This window comes from Physeter macrocephalus, chromosome 16 (genome assembly GCF_002837175.3).
Source record: "Physeter macrocephalus isolate SW-GA chromosome 16, ASM283717v5, whole genome shotgun sequence".
NCBI classification, from domain to species: Eukaryota; Metazoa; Chordata; class Mammalia; order Artiodactyla; family Physeteridae; genus Physeter; species Physeter macrocephalus.
Window position 1 is genome coordinate 47,029,269 of NC_041229.1, and position 21,844 is coordinate 47,051,112.

General features: G+C 38.3%; 1 protein-coding gene across 15 annotated transcripts in view; it reads left to right on the plus strand.

Moving 5' to 3' along the window:
• Window positions 1–425: 425 nt before the first annotated feature.
• The window catches only part of PICALM (phosphatidylinositol binding clathrin assembly protein), a 106,129-nt gene continuing 84,710 nt past the window's right edge, over window positions 426–21,844 (plus strand). For 2 of the 15 annotated variants that reach the window (XM_028501019.2, XM_007124916.4), the window contains exon 1: window positions 477–800. In XM_028501019.2, the coding sequence (XP_028356820.1) occupies window positions 671–800 (130 nt within the window). In that variant the 5' untranslated portion in view covers window positions 477–670. Of the gene's footprint in view, window positions 801–21,844 lie in introns of all 15 variants that reach the window. The other 13 variants (XM_028501018.2, XM_007124915.4, XM_024131623.2 and 10 more) reach the window with 12 other exon arrangements.

Sequence of the window (21,844 nt, forward strand, 5' to 3'; positions counted from 1 at the left end):
TCGGGAAGCCGTTGGTTTCAACCACAGACACTAGGACACCCTTGTGGAGGAAGAGCGGAAAAGCCATCCGTCCCTCTCCCCGCCCCCCCGCGTGACCCCAGCGAGCCCAGCCTCGGGCGACCTGTTGGCAGGGAGCATCACGTGACGCGGCGGGCCGCTCACCGCCCCCGCGGGGGAGCCTCCTGTTGCGCCCGCCCGGCGGGTTCCATCACTTAACTTGCGGGCACCGCCCCGCTCTTCCCTCGCCGAGCGAGGGGAGGGCCTGCGTCGAAGAGGAAAGAGAAGGGAAAAGGGGCGGGAGACGGAGAAGGAGGGGCGGTGCCCGAGTCACGTGACCCGGGGCAGCCCGGAAAGCTCCGAGGAGGAGCCTGGCGCCGCCATTTTCCTGCAGCTGCCTGTCCCTTTTGCCCTGCCCGGCTTCAGCTGACCAGGGAGGGGGTGGGCTGAGCTGAGGCGGGGGCAGGGGAGTGCCCGATATCTTGCCTGACCCCGCGGGTGACAAGAGCCGGTTCTTTCCGGGCTGGTGGGAGCGCGCGGCCCTGAGCCCCGCCCCAGGCCGGCAGGCGGAGAAGGAGCCGGTGGGGGTAGGGGGGGTGGGGGTCCTCCGGCGCTTGGGGGTCCCAGTCCCCGCCGGCTGCCGAGCGGGAGGGGTGGCGGAGGAGCCGCAGAGATGTCCGGCCAGAGCTTGACGGACCGAATCACCGCCGCCCAACACAGTGTCACCGGCTCGGCCGTGTCCAAGACAGTATGCAAGGCCACGACCCACGAGATCATGGGGCCCAAGAAAAAGCACCTGGACTGTGAGTGAAGCCGACCGCTGCCCCCGCGACCCGCGTCCTTTTCCCCATCTCTTTTCTTCCCCGCTTCAGCTGCCTCTTCCCTCCCTGCGTCTTCTCTGGCGCGGCGGGTCCTGTGCTCACCCGAGCTGTGTTCTTTTTGCTTCCATCACACCTGCCTTCACGGCTTCCGTTCCCTGTCTAAAAATCCCTGACAAGCCACTCCCCTCCGGGTTCCTAGGGGACCCTGGCTTCTCTGCCCGGTGCTCCGCGATACACATCACAGCCGGCCAACTTGCCTCTCCACCTGGCCCCTCACCTCCCGGCCTCCTCTGTCTGCTGCAGCCTTCTACTCTTTCTTCCCACCCGTCCCGTGCTGCCTAGCCGCCCTCTCCTGAGCGTCTCCCTGCTTGCTCCCGGCCTCACCGCCCTATTGTTTCCCCACTAGCCTTCTTCGGGTTTCCGTAAACGCCCGGTTCCGTGGGCCCGGATCCCTGTTTCTCCGCAACGCTGAGGGCCGCCTCCCTTGAAGTGATTCCCACTTCCTTTGCTCCACTAGCCTCTTCTGTCCCTTCCTTTCCCGGTTTTCTCGTCCACCTTTCCTCCGCCCCCCCCGCCCGCCCTTGGGTTACCTTTCTTTGCCTCTGTAGCTTCACTTAAGTTCTTTCGTCTCATTGTAAATATCATACTCAATATCCGACTTTTTTCCTCTGACTACTTTCTTCGTGGGCGTGAAAGTAAAGGGATTCCGTTGGTGTGGGGAAAGCTTTGTGGAACTTCGGGATTTTTAATCACCTCTGGTGGGGTTTAATCATTGTATTTTCATGCTTTTGACTGGGATAATTTGTGAATGTCAGTCACCCCCTCCCCCCCTTTTTCTTTTCTCATGGGGATATGGAAAAGGGTTTGTTGATTTTGGTATCAGTTCCTAGAGCTGTTGAGCCTGGCGGTTTGAATTCAGAGCCTTGAGTGAAGCGTAGACTATTGGAATTCAAAATAGATTAATAATCAAATCTACAAATAACATACATCCTTTAAAAAACTGGTAAAAAGATATTTGGTGATGCTTGAGTTTGGACTCCGTTTTAATTTATGCTGGTTATCTTTTGAGGAACTAGCTTTTCTTACACACATGATATTACACCATTCACTAACTTAGCTACAATTACTAGAGCTAACTCCTCCCAACTTTTTCCAAACCTGGAAGCCACCTGTAATATCCTCCTTTTTTATTCCACTCCTTTACCTCAGGGTACAAAGATCAGTGGATTACTCAAGCTTTGACTCAATGGAGCTTTGACCTGAAACTTTTCAGGGAAACAGGGAAAAAGGCATTGTAATAGATAAGTTCCTTTTTTAAATGGCTACTGGACACATAAGCCTGACTGACTTCATCCTACATGAAAGTTACTTTGCTTTACTGTTTGAAGCAAGAGTGAGCATGTCCTGAAAGGGAATTCACTGACAGGAGTCCTGTTTTGAGTTCTCGTTTGGACTTTGGCCGTAAGGTTTGCGCTTTTTAAAAAAATGTACAAAATGTGAATTCTTCCAAGATACTTTGCTCATGAAGTACTGTTAGAACAAGTTACTGCTACAGACAAACCCACTATTCATTGTGACTTATTCCTTTCTTGTGGAAAAGTTTAAAAAAGCATCATTATTGCTTGTTTCTTCTTTTGATGTGCGGTTCATGGAGGCTGCTTGTTAACTATTAATCCTTGACTGTTTTAAAGAGTTCAGAATATATTTAAATGGTGACACATTTATAAATGGAAAGTTCTTTAAAATACATTATGAAGCCGTTAAGTGCCTCTTTTGATTGTCTGATATTTGGAGTAGACATTTCTACTGTTTACTTCTCTTCAAATGACTACTTGGCTTGCTCTACCCAGTCTATGGTTTGCCCTAACACTGTTAATTCTTTTGTTAGGTTGGTTTTATTGTTTGTTTTTGGCGTTGAAGAAACTACTTGTGACTTTGTGAACTGTTATCCTCATCTCTCCCTTCAAAATGATAAATTATAACACGAATAGATAGCGCTTTTAAAAGTCTTTTTAAAGGTTCTTATTTCAAATGTTGCAGTTCTAACACATTGTGGAAAAGGTCAGAAAATAGCCTAGGTAAATTTAGGTGAGACTTGCTTGTGGTTTTATGAATGTTAGCCTTTTCTCTTGTAATGGAAGCTGCTGCAGATAAGAACTGGGATTAAGTTTGGTATGGATAATCTCACATTTGTAGTCTTTTTCTCTACCACTGCTGTGTTTATAAATTCCCACTTCTTTAGAACCTGAATATTCCTGGTAATGTTTGATTTTTAAAAAAAATCTGTATGAATAAGGAGCCACTTACTCTATGAGGTTTTTAAAATACAGTAATACTATTTTCCTTATATTGTTGTTTAAAACACCCTTATAACCAGTTCCACTAATGGAATAAATTTAAGTCTGACCAGTGAGTGGTTTTTGTAAACACCTCCTGCCCCCACACACTTTAACATACTTTGAGGAAATTGAAAAGTCTTTCACAAACAGTTCTGGGTTTTGACATCATGGACTTTTAAGTCTTTAATGTAGATACAATTTTTCCTCTTTTAGGAATTTTTCTTTCTGGTGAAGGCTTAGTTTAGTTCTCTTGCGCCTTTTAATATACTGAGAAACTGTTGCCTAATTAGTTGACCCTAATGAAAATGATTTCATTTTTACAATATTAGTATTTAACAAAAATATGCTTAAGACTGTTTTTTCCTATAAGCCTTTAGAGTGTGGAGGTGGTTTCTGTGTACTTCGCCAAGGTCTGTCTATATTAGGAAATGATGATTGTAATCCATGAATTATGGCTTAATTCATACTACATTGTATACTTGTTTAAGAAAGAGCTTTTGCTTTGCTTATAGGGGTCAGTAGATAATAATGTTAAGTAGTGTCCTTAGTGTGAAAAGAGTTGTCAAACCTGAAACATATTTTTAAAAATAAACATGGTTTGCATTTAATTTCAGGCCTCTAATGGCCATTATTAAGATAGAAGAATAGCAGCCTTGTATTTGAAGGACTTCAGTTTTCCCGGCACTTATTAACCATTATCTAATTTAATCCTTTCTCATAGCTATGGGAGAGGCAAGTCATATTCATAGAAGGTCATCTCTAACTAAATTTAAAGAGGGTATAGAATACTTAAAACATTATTGATTGAAGTACAGACAGAACAGAGTTTTAAAATTTATAAATTCTTAAAGTAAAAACATTCTTACCTGATTTCACAACCTTTACTCTTGTTTTTTTGACAAGAACACTTTTTTCTATACTTGTTTACTTTCCTTGGGCATTTATGTTGGGGCATGTTTCACTGAGATGAAATATTATGTTAATGGCTCTAATGTTTTCACTTTTTTATCCATATTTTTTCCAGTTAATTTCAAGGGACAGTTCATTCCAGCCACCATCTGCCTTACATTCTGTACAACAAAATCAAGATCATTTTCTTATTAAGTATCCGTTATAAGCATGTCTCTAAGGTAGATACAGTGTGGATATTTGTGTGTTGTGTACTGGCTCTAGACTCTGCCTAATTTTAATTGTGGAAACATTGTTTTTAAAGTAAGAATTTGTGAATGTTTTGAATATGTAGAGGGTGGAATTTGTATTTGGGTTCGTGGTTTGTATAACCATTGAAAATACATATAAAATATTGACATGCACCCAAAATAATTATCTTTCTAAGCAAATTATTGATTTTTAATGTCTTAGTTAATGATATCCAATGGGTGCTTAGTTTGCGTATTGTCAAGAATACATCTGGTAACTGGGATCTGATTTGCAAGAAGGTACCTGTGAGGAAGATAGTAAGTAGAAGATCTGCCCCTAGATGGCGCTTGTTTAGAAATAAGGTAACTGGGGGTTTCCAAATGGACAATTATTTCGTAGTTATGTTTGGGCTTACTGTTCTTTCCCATAAGATTTAATCGTATGATTTATATTTTCATTTTCATTATTTGACCTATTCTGTCCCTTACTACTTTAATAGTTCTGAAATACAAAAAAATGGTAATTGAGTCATCAAAGTGGTAATAGTAAGATTTGACTACTTATGTCAAATGCAGGAGGTATATAGTAGAACTCCACAAATGTAAGTTTTTCCTCCTTGACATACTTAGTTATGTTTCTGAATAGTATGTATTTTAAAAGAGAAACCTGAAGAGAATTTTAGCTATAGCCATTTCGGTAGCTGCCTTATTTGTAACTAGCAAATTAATTCTAAAATTTCTTTGTAAAGTAATTAGGCTTCACTGGTGGACTTGTTACTTTAAGAAATACTGTTTAGACTTTATTCATCTATTTTTTATCCTTGTAGCAGTGCTTTTTATGTTTATATATTTTATATATCTGAATAATTTTTAAAGATGTCTTAGAACTTAATTTCAACTGAAAAGAAGTGGAACTTCATTATGAAGTGACTTGCTTTTTTTCTCTCATTTGAGTTGTAAAGCACTTGTATGATATTTAATTAGATTTTTTTTTAACTTTTTAAAGCTCTTCCACTTTACTTTTTAAATTTTAAAAAAATTTATTTATTTATTATTTATTTATTTATTTTTGGCTGTGTTGGGTTTTCATTACTGCGCGCGGGCTTTCTCTAGTTGCAGTGAGCGGGGGCTACTCTTCGTTGCGGTGTGTGGGCTTCTCTTTGTGGTGGCTTCTCTTGTTGAGGAGCACGGGCTCTAGGCATGCGGGATTCAGTAGTTGCGGCACCTGGGCTCAGTAGTTGTGGCTTGCGGGCTCTAGAGCACAGGCTCAGTAGTTGTGGCGCATGGGCCCAGCTGCTCCGTGGCATGTGGGATCTTCCCGGACCAGGGCTCGAACCTGTGTTCCCTGCATTGGCAGGTGGATTCTTAACCACTGCGGTTCTTTTTTGGCCGTGCCGCACAGCTTGCAGGATCTTAGTTTCCTGATCAGGGATTGAACTCGTGCCCCCTTTAGTGGAAGCATGGAGTCCTAACCACTGGACCACCAGGGAATTCCCTAGATGTTTTTAAAATACATTGTTTAACTTATTTTAACTAACCAGAATTGCTTTAATTTAAATAATGTGAAAGTTCACCAATTTGATTAAAATAATTGATTTTAATTAGTCATCAGAATTGCTTTAATTTGAATAAAATAGTTTATTTTGACTCTGATTATCATTTAGAATATTTAATGTGAAAGTTCACCCTAATACATAGAAAGTCTCTTCTGTTTTCTTCAGTTTCAAAGCGCTTAGTTCCGTGATTTTGCCCTTAAAGTCAAAGAAGCAAGTAAAATAAACTTAAAGACTTCTTGGCAAGAGGTTAGAGCCCTACCAAGAAGAAGTAGGGTTAGATTTTCAAAGTAAAGGCTTAATATTTGCTTTTCCTGTTCTTTTGGTGGCTGAAGTGGCATTTCCGTTACTTTGTGTTCTGTCTCAGTATGTTCCCAGTTAAATAGCTTTATATATTTCTCTAGAGAATTGAAATTTTTGGATTTGATCTTTCAGAATTTTGTATATTCACTGTGTATATGGCTCTTTTCATGGAGAATTGTTTGTAGGCAGTTACAGTTTACTAATGATATTCCTTTAAAAGGGAATTTTAATGAACTTAAACCTTTGTATTAAAAATTATGTTCAGAATTGTAATTTGCCAGGTTATCAGAATATTAAGGATTTCTCAAGTTACATTAGAATATAGTGGCAATACTCACAGCTAGACGTGTTTTTTGTGTTTATGCCTAGGTTGTGTTTATATTTATTTAACAAATGTTTATTTATGCTTACTTTGTGCTGGGCACTCACATTACTGAACACTTTGCATTTATAAACTTGTTTATTCCTTTCAACAACTTTGTGAGAGGTTTTATTATTTTAAAATTTATTTATTTATATTTGGCTGCGTTGGGTCTTCGTTGCTGCGCGCAGACTTTCTCTATTTGCAGCGAGCGGGGGCTACTCTTTGTTGCAGTACGTGGGCTTCTCATTGCAGTGGCTTCTCTTGTTGCAGAGCGCGGGCTCTAGGCGTGCAGGCTTCAGTAGTTGTGGCATGTGGGCTCGCTCAGTCGTTGCGGCTGGCGAGCTCTAGAGCGCAGGCTCAGTAGTAGTTGCTCTGCAGCATGTGGAATCTTCCTGGACCAGGGCTCGAACCTGTGTCAGAAGAAGTAGGGTTAGATTTTCAAAGTAAAGGCTTAATATTTGCTTTTCCTGTTCTTTTGGTGGCTGAAGTGGCATTTCCGTTACTTTGTGTTCTGTCTCAGTATGTTCCCAGTTAAATAGCTTTATATATTTCTCTAGAGAATTGAAATTTTTGGATTTGATCTTTCAGAATTTTGTATATTCACTGTGTATATGGCTCTTTTCATGGAGAATTGTTTGTAGGCAGTTACAGTTTACTAATGATATTCCTTTAAAAGGGAATTTTAATGAACTTAAACCTTTGTATTAAAAATTATGTTCAGAATTGTAATTTGCCAGGTTATCAGAATATTAAGGATTTCTCAAGTTACATTAGAATATAGTGGCAATACTCACAGCTAGACGTGTTTTTTGTGTTTATGCCTAGGTTGTGTTTATATTTATTTAACAAATGTTTATTTATGCTTACTTTGTGCTGGGCACTCACATTACTGAACACTTTGCATTTATAAACTTGTTTATTCCTTTCAACAACTTTGTGAGAGGTTTTATTATTTTAAAATTTATTTATTTATATTTGGCTGCGTTGGGTCTTCGTTGCTGCGCGCAGACTTTCTCTATTTGCAGCGAGCGGGGGCTACTCTTTGTTGCAGTACGTGGGCTTCTCATTGCAGTGGCTTCTCTTGTTGCAGAGCGCGGGCTCTAGGCGTGCAGGCTTCAGTAGTTGTGGCATGTGGGCTCGCTCAGTCGTTGCGGCTGGCGAGCTCTAGAGCGCAGGCTCAGTAGTAGTTGCTCTGCAGCATGTGGAATCTTCCTGGACCAGGGCTCGAACCTGTGTCCCCTGCATTGGCAGGCGGATTCTTAACCACTGTGCCACCAGCGAAGTCCAAGAGATTTTATTATTATCACCATTTTACTGAAGAGGAAACTAAGGCACTGAGTTTAGTAATTTGCCCAAGGTCACATTGCCAGGAAGAGGAGAAGTGGGATTTGAACCCAGGTAGTCTAGCATCAGGTCTGGCTTTCACTTTAGTGTAACTTTTTATGTAATGCTTTTCTATTCTAGAGAATGAATAGACCATGTTTATCTATTCATGGCTGTTTCTTAAAGTGTGGTCCGGGGATTCCTGGGAGTCCCCAAGACCCCTTCAGCGTATTTGTGAAATCGAAACTATATTCATATGCTGAGACATTATTTTCCTTTTCATTCTTCTACTGTTGTACAGTGGAGTTTTCCAGAGGCTATGTGATACTGCAACAAATTGAATGTAGTAGCAGATATGAGAATCTAACTGTTTTTTATTAAGCCAGATAGTAAAGAGTTTTGGAAAAAATGTGAAACAATGCCACTGTTCTAAATTTTGGTTTTGGAAATTACAGTTATTTTTTATGAATAATGCTAAAATATGATGAATTTTATTATTTTAAAATGAATTAATATTTAAAAATTTCTCAGTTTTAATTTCTAACACAGTAAATACCAATAGAGAAAAACCACATAAGCAAAAGCTCTTTGGGGTCTTCAAGTTTTAAGATTGTAAAGGTTCTGAGACTTAAAAAATGCAACTCTAAGGAAGGGTGTATAGGAGAGGGGAGAAAAGAATACTCAGAAACTAGATGTAACTGGTCCTTTAAATTCTCAGAGTAAAAAAAAAAAAAAAAGAAAAAATTCTCAGAGTAATTTTGATTTGATTTGATGGGTAACAGTGGCCCAGTCATTGTAGGGCTGAGAAAGAGATGTGACGTGATCTTTTGATTATGTCATACTGTTGAGTAGGTTGGAAAGAATGTGCTGTGTGACTTGGAAAGGAGACTTCTGGGGGGCAAAAAGAGTCTCTAACAGTAATAATGTAATTTTTCCTAAAAGGCCTTGATAGAGTCCATCATTAATTGAGACTCTTGATCTATTTTTCCTCACTTGCTTTGTTTTGTTTTAAATATATCTAAGCTATTTCTTTTTAGCCAAGCAGGTTAGGGACCAGTTGAGCCAGAATAAGTTCTTGACCCTCAAACTCTTAGCCAGCCTTTGCAAATCCCATTCCTTGGACACGAAATATCTTCACCTCTCTGTCAGTACAGATGCATCCTTCCTTTTAAACCTTCTTTAAACTAACTTGCTTTTGTTAACATTCACATTTAAAGTAACCTCTTTCAGAAAGACGTTACTGAATAACTCCCCCTGGTTCTGTCAGTCCAACATTATTATCACCGTTTAAAGTTTACATATATATGTATATATTTTTTTTTTTGGATTAAACTGTACTTAGTATTATGCTTTTATATATATATATTGGGTTCATGTGTGTTTTCTCTGTGAATAGGAACTGCTCTTTTTTGTACTGTTCTATGTCTCTTCTCAAAGTACCTAATCAGTGACCCTTTGGGTGCCCAGTAAGTACTGAATGATTACACATAATCTCCCGTCACAGTACAGGCTATTCCATGAACAACCTACGGACACACCATAGAGATCTATTCCAGTAGATACTTTAATAATGTTTTTATGGCCATTATCTTAGTTGCAGTGAATGGTAATCACCTGGTTACAAAATTATATATGAAGTCATTCAGTAGCATTGATAAAAAAGATTATAACAAAGTGCTATGTTTCATGGCACCCATGAGGCATTGAGGTTTAGTTTTGTTTAGATATTATGTGGTTTTTCCAAAGTATTGTTATAGCAGAGAAAAAAAGTTTCTTGGTTACAGCTACTCAGTTTGAAAACTATATTCAAATGCATGTTTTTGAGGATGTGGTCTTAAGAGTAGAAATTAATTTTAAGAATTAAACAGGGGACCAGAGTTAGATTTGAAATGTTTATCAGAGCTGCTTCCTTGTACAACTCTAGGAGGTGCTGATCACATTATAATCTATGTGCAGGGTGCCTCCAGTATATAACTGTATGGCAGCCTCACTTTAGATATAAGGAAGGATAAAGTACACTTAATAGATAATGTCAAAATGCGAAAGAAAAGAAATGACTGTTTTAGAATTAAGCCTTGTGAGGTATGAAGCAAAGGTTGGAGTAGTAGTAGTGATGGCCTAAAGTACGCGTAATAGATAACGTCAAGATGCAAAAGAAAAGAAATGGCTGTTTTAGAACGAAGCCTTGTAGGGTAAGCAAAGGTTGGAGTGGTAAGTAGTGATGGCCATGATAGTAAGACCACTAAATCCAGATCATCAGTTCATTCCAGGGGCTGGTAGGAGTTGCTGCAAGTCTTCTCTGAATGCTTGGAATTCCAGCAGTGATTTCTGAAACGGTGCTGGTATTTATAGTCATAAACTTAGTACTTGAAAGCTTGCTAGGGGCCCTGATTTTACTCAAGGGACATTTCTTTCAAGTAGTGGTTGAGGAAGCTAGATATGCTTTCCAAAATTCTTCCCTCACTAAAGATTGCAGGTATACTTTACAAGTGACTTCATAGGGTATACTCTGTTGCTGTATTTTAATGTACATGTTTCTGCTGATTATAGATCTCCTCATGTGATTTATAAGCTCTGAGAACAAGGGTCATGTTGTGTGTGTGTGTATGTATGTTAAAATTTTTATGTGCTGGTAATAGAGTTAGTTATCTTGTGGAAACTTGAGAAATACAAATGTAACATTTTAAGTACATGTAATATGCAAAAATCTTGTCATAATTCAGGTATATACCAAAAAGTAAATAGGGTGGTAGTCACACCAGAGAGGATTTGCAGACCTTTTTGGTGTATTAGAAACAACTGTTCGCAGAAATTTATTATCATGCATGGTATTGACTGATTTGAGATATTGTTATTTAATCCAAAGCTAATGTGAAAAGGGGGATTGTGAGGCAAAGTGATTTTTTTTTTTTTTTTTTTTGTGGTATGCGGGCCTCCCTCTGTTGTGGCCTCTCCCGTTGCGGAGCACAGGCTCCGGACGCGCAGGCCCAGCGGCCATGGCTCACGGGCCCAGCCGCTCCGCGGCATGTGGGATCCTCCCAGACCGGGGCGCGAACCCGGTTCCCCTGCATCGGCAGGCGGACGCGCAACCACCGCGCCACCAGGGAAGCCCGAAGTGATTTTTTAAATGCAATTTTTAAATTGAGATGTAGTTCACATAACATAAAATATATTCACAATGTTGTGTGCAACCATCTCCAGTATCTAATTCCAGAACGTTTCCCCCAACCCCAAAAAGAAACCACCTATCTGTTAGCAATCACTCCCCCCATCTCTCCATCCTCATTCCCTGGCAACCAGTAATCTACTTTTTGTCTATGGATTTTCTTATTCTGGACATTTCATATGAGTAGAATCATACAATACATGGCCTTTCATGTCTGGCTTCTTTCACTTAGCATAATGTTTTCAAGGTTTATTTATGTTGTAGCATGTAACAATACTTCATTCTTTTTATAACTTAATAATATTCCCTTGTATGGATATACCACATTTTGCTCATTCATCCATTGATGGACACTTGGATTGTTTATCCCTTTAAATCCGGGAAGAATAGTATTGCTATGAACATCTGTATAGAAGTGTTTGTGTTAACGTGTTTTCAGTTCTCTTGGGTATGTACCAAGGAGAAGAATTTCTGGGTCATATGGTGGTTATATGTTAACTTTTTGAGGAATTACTAGACTGTTTTCCACAGCAGCTGCACCATTTTACATTCCCAACAACAATGTATAAAGGTTTCAGTTTCTCCGTATTCTTGCTAACGCTTGTTATTTTCAGGGTATTTAAAATTTTTTTTTTCATCGTAGTCATCCTAGTTAAATATATATATATAGTATATATCATGATTTTGGTTTGCATTTCCCTAATGACAAATGATGTTAAACATTTTGTTAATGATGTTGAGCTTATTGACCATTTGTATATCTTTGAAAAAATGTCTATTCAGATCCTTTGCCCATTTTAAATTTGGTTCTTTATTATATGGAATGCTAGAAGAGTTCTTTACATATTCTGGATACTAGATCCTTATATGACTTGAAAATATTTTTTCCCATCCTGTGTCTTGTCTTTCCACTTTTTTGATAGTGTTCCCTTGCCCTTTTAAAAATCAAAGTACAGTTGATTTACAATATTATATTAGTTCCACATATACAACATAGTGATTCATAATTTTTAAAATAAACGATAGTGTCCTTTGATGCACAAAAGTTTTTAATTTTGAAGTTCAGTTTGTCTATATTTTCTTTGAATATTTGTGCTTTTGGTATAATATCTTAAGAAACCATTGGCTAATCCAAGGTTACGCAGATTTACACCTCACCTACTCCTAAGAGTTTTAGCTCTTTTAGGTTTGATCAACTTTGAGTTAATTTTTATATATGGTGTGTGGACACAAGGTGACGTTAAGGAAAATGAAGGATATTTGAGTTTTTCCCCTTCTTTTGAGGTTTACATGGGGTACAACTCTGCTACCTCTGTGTAATGTGGAAATAGAGATTAGTGAGGGAGGAAAAATTTTCCTTGATGGCATTCTCCAGTACTGGTAATAGTTCACTGACTATGGAAAATTCAAGTCAAACATTTTTCCACTGGATGGACTAATTAATCCAACAAACTTTTTTTTTTAAGGTTCTCGGGATAGTTTAAATGTGTGAAGAGATAATACATAGTTGCATGAGTGTCCATAAGGAGTTATTTTTGTCTACACAGAATGGTGTGTATGTTTCCGTAGTATCTTGTACTTCTCCATAATGACTTGTACTTCTTCTTTTTTTTATTGGAGTAAAATTGCTTTACAATGTTGTATTAGTTTTTGCTGTACAATGAAGTGAATCAGCCATATGTATACCTATATCCCCCCTCTTGGACCTCCCTCCCACCCCCCCATCCCACCCTTCTAGGTCGTTACAGAGCATGGAGCTTAGCTCCCTGTGCTATACAGCAGGTTCCCACTAGCTATCTATTTTACACTTGGTAGTGTATTTATGTCAAACCTAATCTCCCAATTCGTCCCACCCTCCACTTCCCACCCTGTGTCCACATGTCTGTTCTCTATGTCTGCGTCTCTATTCCTGCTGTACAAATAGGTTCATCTGTACCATTTTTCTAGATTCCACATATATACGTTAATATACGATATTTGTTTTTCTCCTTCTGGCTTACTTCACTCTGTATGACAGACTCTAGGTCCATCTACATCTCTACAAATGACCCAGTTTCGTTCCTTTTTATGGCTGAGTAATATTCCATTGTATACATGTACCACATCTTATTTATCCATTCATCTGTCGTTGGACATTTAGGTTGTTTCCATGTCCTGGCTATTGTAAATAGTGCTGCAGTGGACATTGGGGTACGTATAGCTTCTATAATTATAAGTGTTTACAGAAAATCCTTGTGTGTCCTCTTTACTGTGCTAAATAGAGCATATAGCAAGTATGTAATAAAAAGATGCTGAAAGAATGAAGGAGGGATGAAATTTTCATGAGAGGTTTCTAATATGTTATCAAAGAACGTTTTAGGATTTTTTCCATAAAGGAAGAGAGAGATTACTGTAGGGGTAATGCCTTTGCTATAAGTAGTAGTTGTTTGTTTAAACTTCTTTCTGTTTCCATGATGAAGTTAATTTTTATTCTTTATTCGTTGAAAATGTGAGGAATTATGGAAGTTAAGTAAATTTCCAGAGTTAGATTATACAAAATTAGGGTAGTTTGACACACTTAAAATATTATTTATTCCAGGACCTACTTAATATTGGTATATTTGATTTCAAATGTTTCTTCTGGTTTTGTTTTCTTTTTTTTCCCTGTTATTTTGAGTATTATTTGCTAATGTATGGTTGTTGTAAGTGAATTCCAGGCAGTCTTTGATTTTAGACTTTGTGTTATCTGTGATAGTTCACACCTGATAGCAGAATGCTATAGGCCTTATTTGCTGAATGCTTGTGTTTTTTGTTATAAGATATTGGCAAAACTGGTAAAGTGCAAAGAAAGATAGAAATGAAGTATATGTCTTTAATAGGCTATGATGAATGAACTGGATGTTGACCTTGATTGGCTTCTTCCTACTACCTACTTCACCTATGCCCTTTTTGTCCTCATCTTAGGGCTCTGGTGAATTGCCTATGGAAATCCAAATTAATTTTTTTTGAATGTGTAATGTAGATAAATCTTAATTCATTTGTGTACCTACAGACTCAAGAGTTTATTATTTTGTGTGAACTTGATATTTCTTGGAGAAGGCCTGAGTGGAAAAAAGAGAATTATAAGAGCAAATCTTTTTTTTAAATTTCATGTTATTTTAGTAAAATTATCTAGGAAAATGTATTAAAATCTTTTGCTTGTTCTGTGAGCAAGAATATGGAGTGAAAGTTCTGAGATTTGAGTTCTGTTGAATTGAACAGTGCTGGCAAAACCCCTGGTTAGAAGCATTAAATGGGGTGCTAAGCAAAAGTGATCAAGGTCTAGAAAGTAATGTAAAAATGAATGGCGCTTAATAGTTACTCTAAAAGGAACATGAGATCTGATGTTGAAAATGTGTAAACAAATAATTGTAATAATTGAGATAAATGCGTAATATTATTTACATAAAGTATCAAAGTAGGGGCTGGAGTAATTTTGAAGGAGTTAATGACAGCTTCGTAGAGAAGGTAACAAGAATTTTAAGGATGAACAGTGATTTGTGAGATGGACAAAGGGATTCCTCCTAAATTAGCACATTTAGGGACACAGAGGCAAGAAAGCATTTTGATGTGTTTGGGGAAAACTTTCAGTAGTGCTGTATGGTGGACTGTAAAGTGTTAATGAGAGTAAGAGGGAGATGAGGTTGGAGAGAGAGCCCTTAAATGTCTTGTGAGGACAGGAGTTATCTTGATAGACTCTGGTCTCTTCTCCCCAGATCCTGATTTTAGAATCCCCTTTCCTCCCATTTATTAGCTGCTTTCCTAGCTTTAAATGCCAGTGTTACGGAACTGGAGAAATAGGCTTTCCTTTTTCCTGGTAATTTGTGGTAGGGTTATTGAAAGGGAAGGAAGATAGGAATCTACAATCCTGTTGCCATTTGTGCAGGGGGCTAGATGAACTTTGGCACCTGAAGTTGTACTTCTGAATGTTGTTATACATGGTGGTTTGGCTCACTGAATAAATAAAATCAGGTACACTGATCTCATGGCTTTTGTGGGCTTGGGTGCAAGTCAAGTTTTTTTGAGTTCCAAATTTATGAATGAACTTAAATACAAACTATCTTATCATCTGTCGATGGGCAGCGTGAAGAGGAAAAGCTTGATAAGATTCTTGGGGGCATGTTTGACTTATGTGGTTTCACAATTGGTATCAATTTATCTACAAAGGATACATTAATTATTAGTTTCTTTAGGTTTTTAAAGCCTGATTTCTACCAAACAAGACTTTATTAGTGTAGTGGAAATTAATATACTCATTAGCAATTGCATATTGAGTGTCTGTTATATAAACAAGTTACCGTGTTGAGATTATTGAGAAATCTAAAAGTGAAATTGCTGATCATGTCCTCAGTCTCGTAAGGAAGATGACATATACAGATAGTTGTATGACCAGGCAGCGTGAGATAAGCTCAGATCAGATGTTATTGAAAATTAGAGGAGAGAGAGAGAGAGAGAGAGAGAGAGAGAGAGAGAGAGAACTGCTTTCGATAAGAGGGAGAAATGGACCTTAAATGATAATTAGGGAAGAGCAGTAGGCATTTCAGGTGGAGGAAAGAGCATTGAGCAAACATTTGTAGGTAGGAAAGCTGGAACTGTGCTTGGGGAACAAAGGAATCTGTTTAACTGGAGATGGTAAATGGGGTGCTTTGAGGCCAGAGGAAGGACAGGTTAGGCGTAAGGAGAGAGACAGTTGGAGCAGTTGTCTGAGGTGAGATTGTGGAGAGAGTATGGATTTTAATCATATGACCTTTAGATATATCTCATCTCCTGGTAGCTTTTGGCTGCTGTAGGTAAAGTTGAACCATAGTTAGAGCTGATTTTCAAAGTTGCAGTATGTTTTCTGCTGCCAGTTTTAAAATAGGGAAGGCAAGAAGTTTTGCTGATCTTGAAGCTGAGAATAAGATTTTATATCTCATATTAACTTGGTTATAGACTGTATTAATAGTGGCAATATCGAAGGTTTTGGGGATCTCTGAGTTTATAGATTGCACAGGAATGAATTATTGAAGAGGTCTTCTAAACAGTAATAATATATTCCTAATTTTGATCTGAAGATAGAGATTTTATTAAAGTTTAAGGAAAGTCAGTCTTCAGTGTTGCACAAAATATGATAAAAGGAAATAGAGAATAAATTTAGCACTTAAATGGCAATGAAGAACCTTGAGTAGTAGTCAGGCAATCTGGGGAATCTCTTAGCTCACGGAGATCTTTTAGGGAATGGGATATAGTTAGGAGAAAGCCTTTCTTTGAGAAATATAATTTCTGGAAATATGTAAGATTACATTTGGAAACAGCAGCTTCTTATACTTCTTATGCTTTTAGAGGATTCAAGCCCTGAACTGGAATGTGGTGTGCTGGCCCCAGCTCCATGTGACCTTAGGAAAATCCCTTACTAACTTAAATTGCTTATTTTCTAAATTGCCTCCCTGCTCTGCTGTTCTGTGATGCTATATTTGTGCCCCTTTAGCTTTTTTGTTCTTGGCTTGGTGCTTTGGAAACTAAGATTAAGGATGGTTTCTTTATGAGCTTTTGCTTCATTCTCCATTAATTAGAGTAGCTCACCTACCAATATATCATCTTTCCTTGAAAAACAATTTTAACTTACATATTTTACTGCCATTGGGAGGGAGGGGTAGCATTGTTTTCTGTGACTTTGTTTTAGGAGAAAATGGCCAACAAAAATGTGAATTTTCTTCTATCTTATTAAAAATATGTGAATTATGTAAACTATTAAAATACTTGATAATAAAATACTTCCTATTAGCCTTTCCAACCATGTTTCAAATGCTTTCTTTTCTGAATTTTTCACTTCAGTCAGCCAGGTTGACCACAGGATGTTTATCTTCCTTTCTTGTTTGCCCCCTTGGGGCACGTATGTTTGAGTTGGATGCCCTTATTTGGTGAGGGAGAGCAGGACCCTTCTCCCCTCTTCCCCCTTCTCTGGTTGGTCAGATGAGCCATATCTGTCAAGCCTTCAGCAGCAGTTGTAATCAAATTGCTCCTCTATCCCTCTGCAGAGGCATTTTCTTTTTTCTGTTTTCTTTTTTTTTTTTTTTTTAACTCTCAGAGCATCCTGAGCATGTTTATTTCTCCTGAAAACAGGGACTCTGCTTCGTCTTGGTATCCCCAATACCCAGAATATAATGAATGCCTGGTGCATAACAATATCTTAGTAAATATTTAATAAATCTTTGATGAAGATAATGGACTTAATATACTGGGCTGGTGAATGAACTATTTAGTCAACAGTTTTTTGTTTTATTTTTTAAATGTGAATTTCCTGGACAGAATCTTTATTGCAAATATTCAGATATGATCTTGGTCTTTAGCTGGTTGGTTCACCTGCTAAGTTCATAGTATTCATGCTAGGATTATGAATTTGGTACCTGAAAAGCGGTGATGGTGGTGGTCCCTTAACTACTGCCGCAGACTAAATGATGTACACTGGTGATTGTTTTGCTTTTGTTGGCTGTTGGTTATAATAGGAGATCAGTTGAGGGTATATAATGGAGCATCACTAATCCATCCCCTTGTGTTCATTTGCACAGTAATTTAAAATTATTTGGTTAAGTGATGAATTTGTGAATTAATGCCTTACACCTTATTTTTATCCCTTATTTTAATTTCATAGAACCATAGAAATTAAGTGTTAGTTTTGTTTCAAAGATTATTTGTTTGTTGGGGAGACTGTTTCTTGAAGTATATGTATACTATGGATATATATTGTGGATGGAGGTTGCATATGTCTACTTATTAATGCTGGAACTTGTAATAGACCAACACCACATCCGTTTTTCCGAGTATAGCTGCCTACTGTTTTTTTGGCCCGCAACCTTTTGTGTTCTTAGGACCACCACTAAGAGAAGATCAGGGAATTCCCTGGCGGTCCAGTGTTTAGGACTCCACGCTCTCACTGGCGAGGGCCTGGGTTCAGTCAGGGAACTAAAATCCCACAAGCCGTGCAGCGCAGCCAAAAAAAAAAAAAAAAGTTTTACTTGCAGGTACATGTATGTGTAGTTAGTTTTGAGTTAACTTGTCAAATACAGTGTGAGCCATCCTTCTTTTTGGCAGTCTTTTTACCTTTTGTAACTTTAAGTAAGCAACTTATTGATATCATTTAGAATAATCTTTAGTTGTATACAATATGAATTATACCTAGGAAACTTGTTTTAATATTTGTTGGTATCCTTTTTAACTGCTAAGTTTGTCTATCTTCAGGTAGCATGTTTGGGGAGGGAGGGGCAAGATTTTGGAAATGTGTAGCATTTATATTAGGTGAGTAGAAAACAAAACATCTCACTAATTGCAATTACTAGCTTTATTTCAGATGAGATGTTGTGGGGAAGTGGGTCTAGTTTTGATTTATAAGGCCAGTGTGAAGATTTATTGGTATAAATACAAAATTGAATGGATTGCTCTACAGTGAATTTGTTTTTAAGAACTGCATATCCAAGAGGGTTACAGGATAGCTGCGTTTGATCTCTTGGTATGAAACTCAAGGAGGAAAGATCTGGTTTGTTCTTTACATGATCACGTTGTCTTCAGTTTTCAGATCTGGAAGATATAACCACATTATCCTTATTCCCATTTGTACATTTCTTTTTAGAAGTAACATCAGCTTTTCAATGACTGAGAAGTTAAGGTTTAGCAGGCAGTATTTCCTTTATTTTTCTTTTCTCAGCATTAACTTCTGTAACTTTTCACAGAACTATGTAATTGTGTATTAGTTATCAGGTTTGGAATTTGTGTTAGGTATTAATCCAGTATGAGATTTTAGACATGGTATGGTATAAACCCTCCTTTATTTTTGTTCTTCATATTCTTGCAAAATGTTTTGAATTGGCGACCTAGAGTGGACCAAGGCATTATTTGCAGGTGATTTCTGTAGCACATCCCAGAAACACTGCATAAACATAGCTGAGTGGCAGTAAACAACAACCATAAGTACTGACTTAAAAATCAGTTACAGAAAAAGAAATTAGTTACAGAGTTGCAACTGGCAGCTAAGTTATTGATATTTATAAAGCAGCTGAGGAGGCTGAGACATTCCTTGTTTAACTGCTGGGAGAAAACCGTTTCTTCCGGATCAGGAGCTGGAAACCTTTTTTTTTTTTTTTTGTGGTATGCGGGCCTCCCTCTGTTGTGGCCTCTCCCGTTGCGGAGCACAGGCTCTGGACGCGCAGGCTCAGCGGCCCCGGCTCACAGGCCTAGCCGCTCTGCGGCATGTGGGATCCTCCCAGACCGGGGCACGAACACGTGTCCCCTGCATTGGCAGGCGGACTCCCAACCACTGCGCCACCAGGGAAGCCCTGGAAACCTTTTTAAGACAAGCTTAAGCTGCTTCCTGTCCTTGGGCTTGTAGACTTAACCTACGAGTGCCTTTTCTTTGACTTTCTTCATCAGAGTTAGGTTTTCCTAACTTAGCCAGTACCCAACCAGAAGGTATGGTAGTTTTTGAGGCCCTTTTTAACATAGTTTACCTCTTCTCCTATTACTTAGAATTGGGAATGATTACATCTCTGGCAGATGACTGGAAAACTGCCTTATGTGTTCCTCTCATGTAAAATAATGTAAGCCCTACTCACCTAAAATCTGGTGAGTTGACTTTGCTTTGTAATATTCTTGGCTTTTTAAACCTTGCTTATAAATTAAGGCTTGCAGTTTCTGAGTCACTTGGAGGATGGGGATGCCAAAACTCTTTAAACCCATTCCTTGTGAACTTCAGTTGAATGACATGGTTCCTTATACCCTGTCAACTTCAGTTTATTGTAGTCAGAATGAAAACGAGGATGCTAATGAGCAGAATATACTATACTAGATAGGAGGTGGTTACTGTCTGTACTAGTAATTAGATTTGTGAGGGCTAAAAAGAAATGTATGAATTTTAGAATAATTAGAGAAGGTGAAGACAAGATTCAAACCGTGTGAAATGAAGAGAGAGAGAATTGAGAGGAAAATATGTATATATCTTCATCCATTCCTCTAGTGGAAAATACTCTTTTAAAGACTAATTCCAGCACAAACACAAATACTAGTTTGTGTTACTTTAGGTAGGCAAGGTAAGCAAGTATTTAAATCTTTACAATGGAAATAACAAAGCATCCCTTGCCTTGTCACAAGGCTATTGTAATACAAAATCAAAAGACTAAGGATATGAAAGAACTTTGTTATAAAGTATGAAGAAATCCCTATGTATAAAGATTTTGCCCCTCTAACGATCCAGTGCAAGTAACTGGTTAACACTTCTCAGTGGAAGAAGTTGGGCTTTATAAACATTCTGAAGAAGGTTTTGCAGATGTCCTTGAGTTTGAGGTGGTTTCATAGTACTGTATTGGAAAAGTGATGGAGGAATAGTCTACTAAAATGAGGGAGAACTCACCAGTAAAATATGATACTAAGTAAAACGAATGATATCTAATATTTAATCATGCTTTAAAGCGTGTAAAGTACTCTAAATATATTGTCTTACAGTATATATTGTTGTGAAAATTAATTACTGCTATCCCTGTTTTTAAAATGGCGAAATTGAAACTGAGTGTCTAATTAACATGCTTGAAGTCATAATGGTAAAATAGTGAATCTATAATTTGATTCTGGATCCTTTGGTTATTCTGATGTCACTTCGTCCTGTTATAGTACAGTCCTAGCACATGGAAGTGGATTCAGCCATGCATGGGAGTGTTGGAAGGAGAGCCTAGAGCAGAATTTTAGTGTTTGGTGGAATTAGCATCCCCATCATTACTGTTCGACACATTTTGGAAATGAATAGCACTTAGGATAGACCGTCAAATAAGTGGAGTCAGAGAAGAGCTCTATTAGGGAGAAATGAACATTAAAGGAATGGAACTAAAAACAGACGTGCCTTCTCACTGGCCAATCCCAGTCATTCTGGAAGGTATCCCATATAGCAGGGGTCCCCAGTCCTGCTAGGCCAGCCCGGGCCGCACAGCAGGAGGTGAGTGGTGGATGAGCAAGCGAAGCTTCATCTGCTGCTCCCCATCGCTGGCATTACCTCCTGAACCATCCCCCCACCTTCGGTGGGAAAAATTGTCTTTAGGCACGGATCATAGCCTAAAAATAGTAGTCTTCAAAGTAGTAGCATTTTAGTTGGGTAGAAGGCTACTTGGGGAGGCTTTGTCACTGTAGCAAAAGGGAAATTGGTGAAAGGGTGGTATTGTAAATTGAAGGGAGAAAGGTGGTTAAATTTTCCCTGCTACTTGTCTGGACCATTTAAGATTTGTATTACCTTACCATAACAAACCAAGTGAAAGATACATTCTTTCAAATTTGAGGAACTCTTCAGATATCCATCCACAGACAGAATGTGGATTTTGAAAATATATGTGATATTATCTATCTACCTAAATATAGATACTTGCATGAAAGAATCAGCTGTTTTTATTCTTAGTCTTTTATTATTAGTGTTATTGAAGTTGGTGCATAAAAGCAGAACTAAATTAAAACCCACTGTTAAGTACTATGTACAATATATGTTGTGTTAAATTAATTGTTTCCAAATTCTCTAGCAGCAGAGATCTGTTTATCAAAATGTCTTGTATTGAGAAATACTTAAAGCCTATATTTAGGGGAAATAAATCCATAACTAACTGTGTAGAATAAGTTGTGATCCTGTCAACTTTTAAGAGAAGAGCTAATCGGTTGATGACTTTTAAACAACTGAAATAACTTTATTTTGGAATTTAAATAAATGTACCAAATTCCTTCCCTATTCTCCTGCATAGTTCTGAAATAGTGTTGTTTTCAGATCAACAAACAATTTTTAATTGCCAAAGCTTGGATTTTTAGATTCAAAATGGTGGT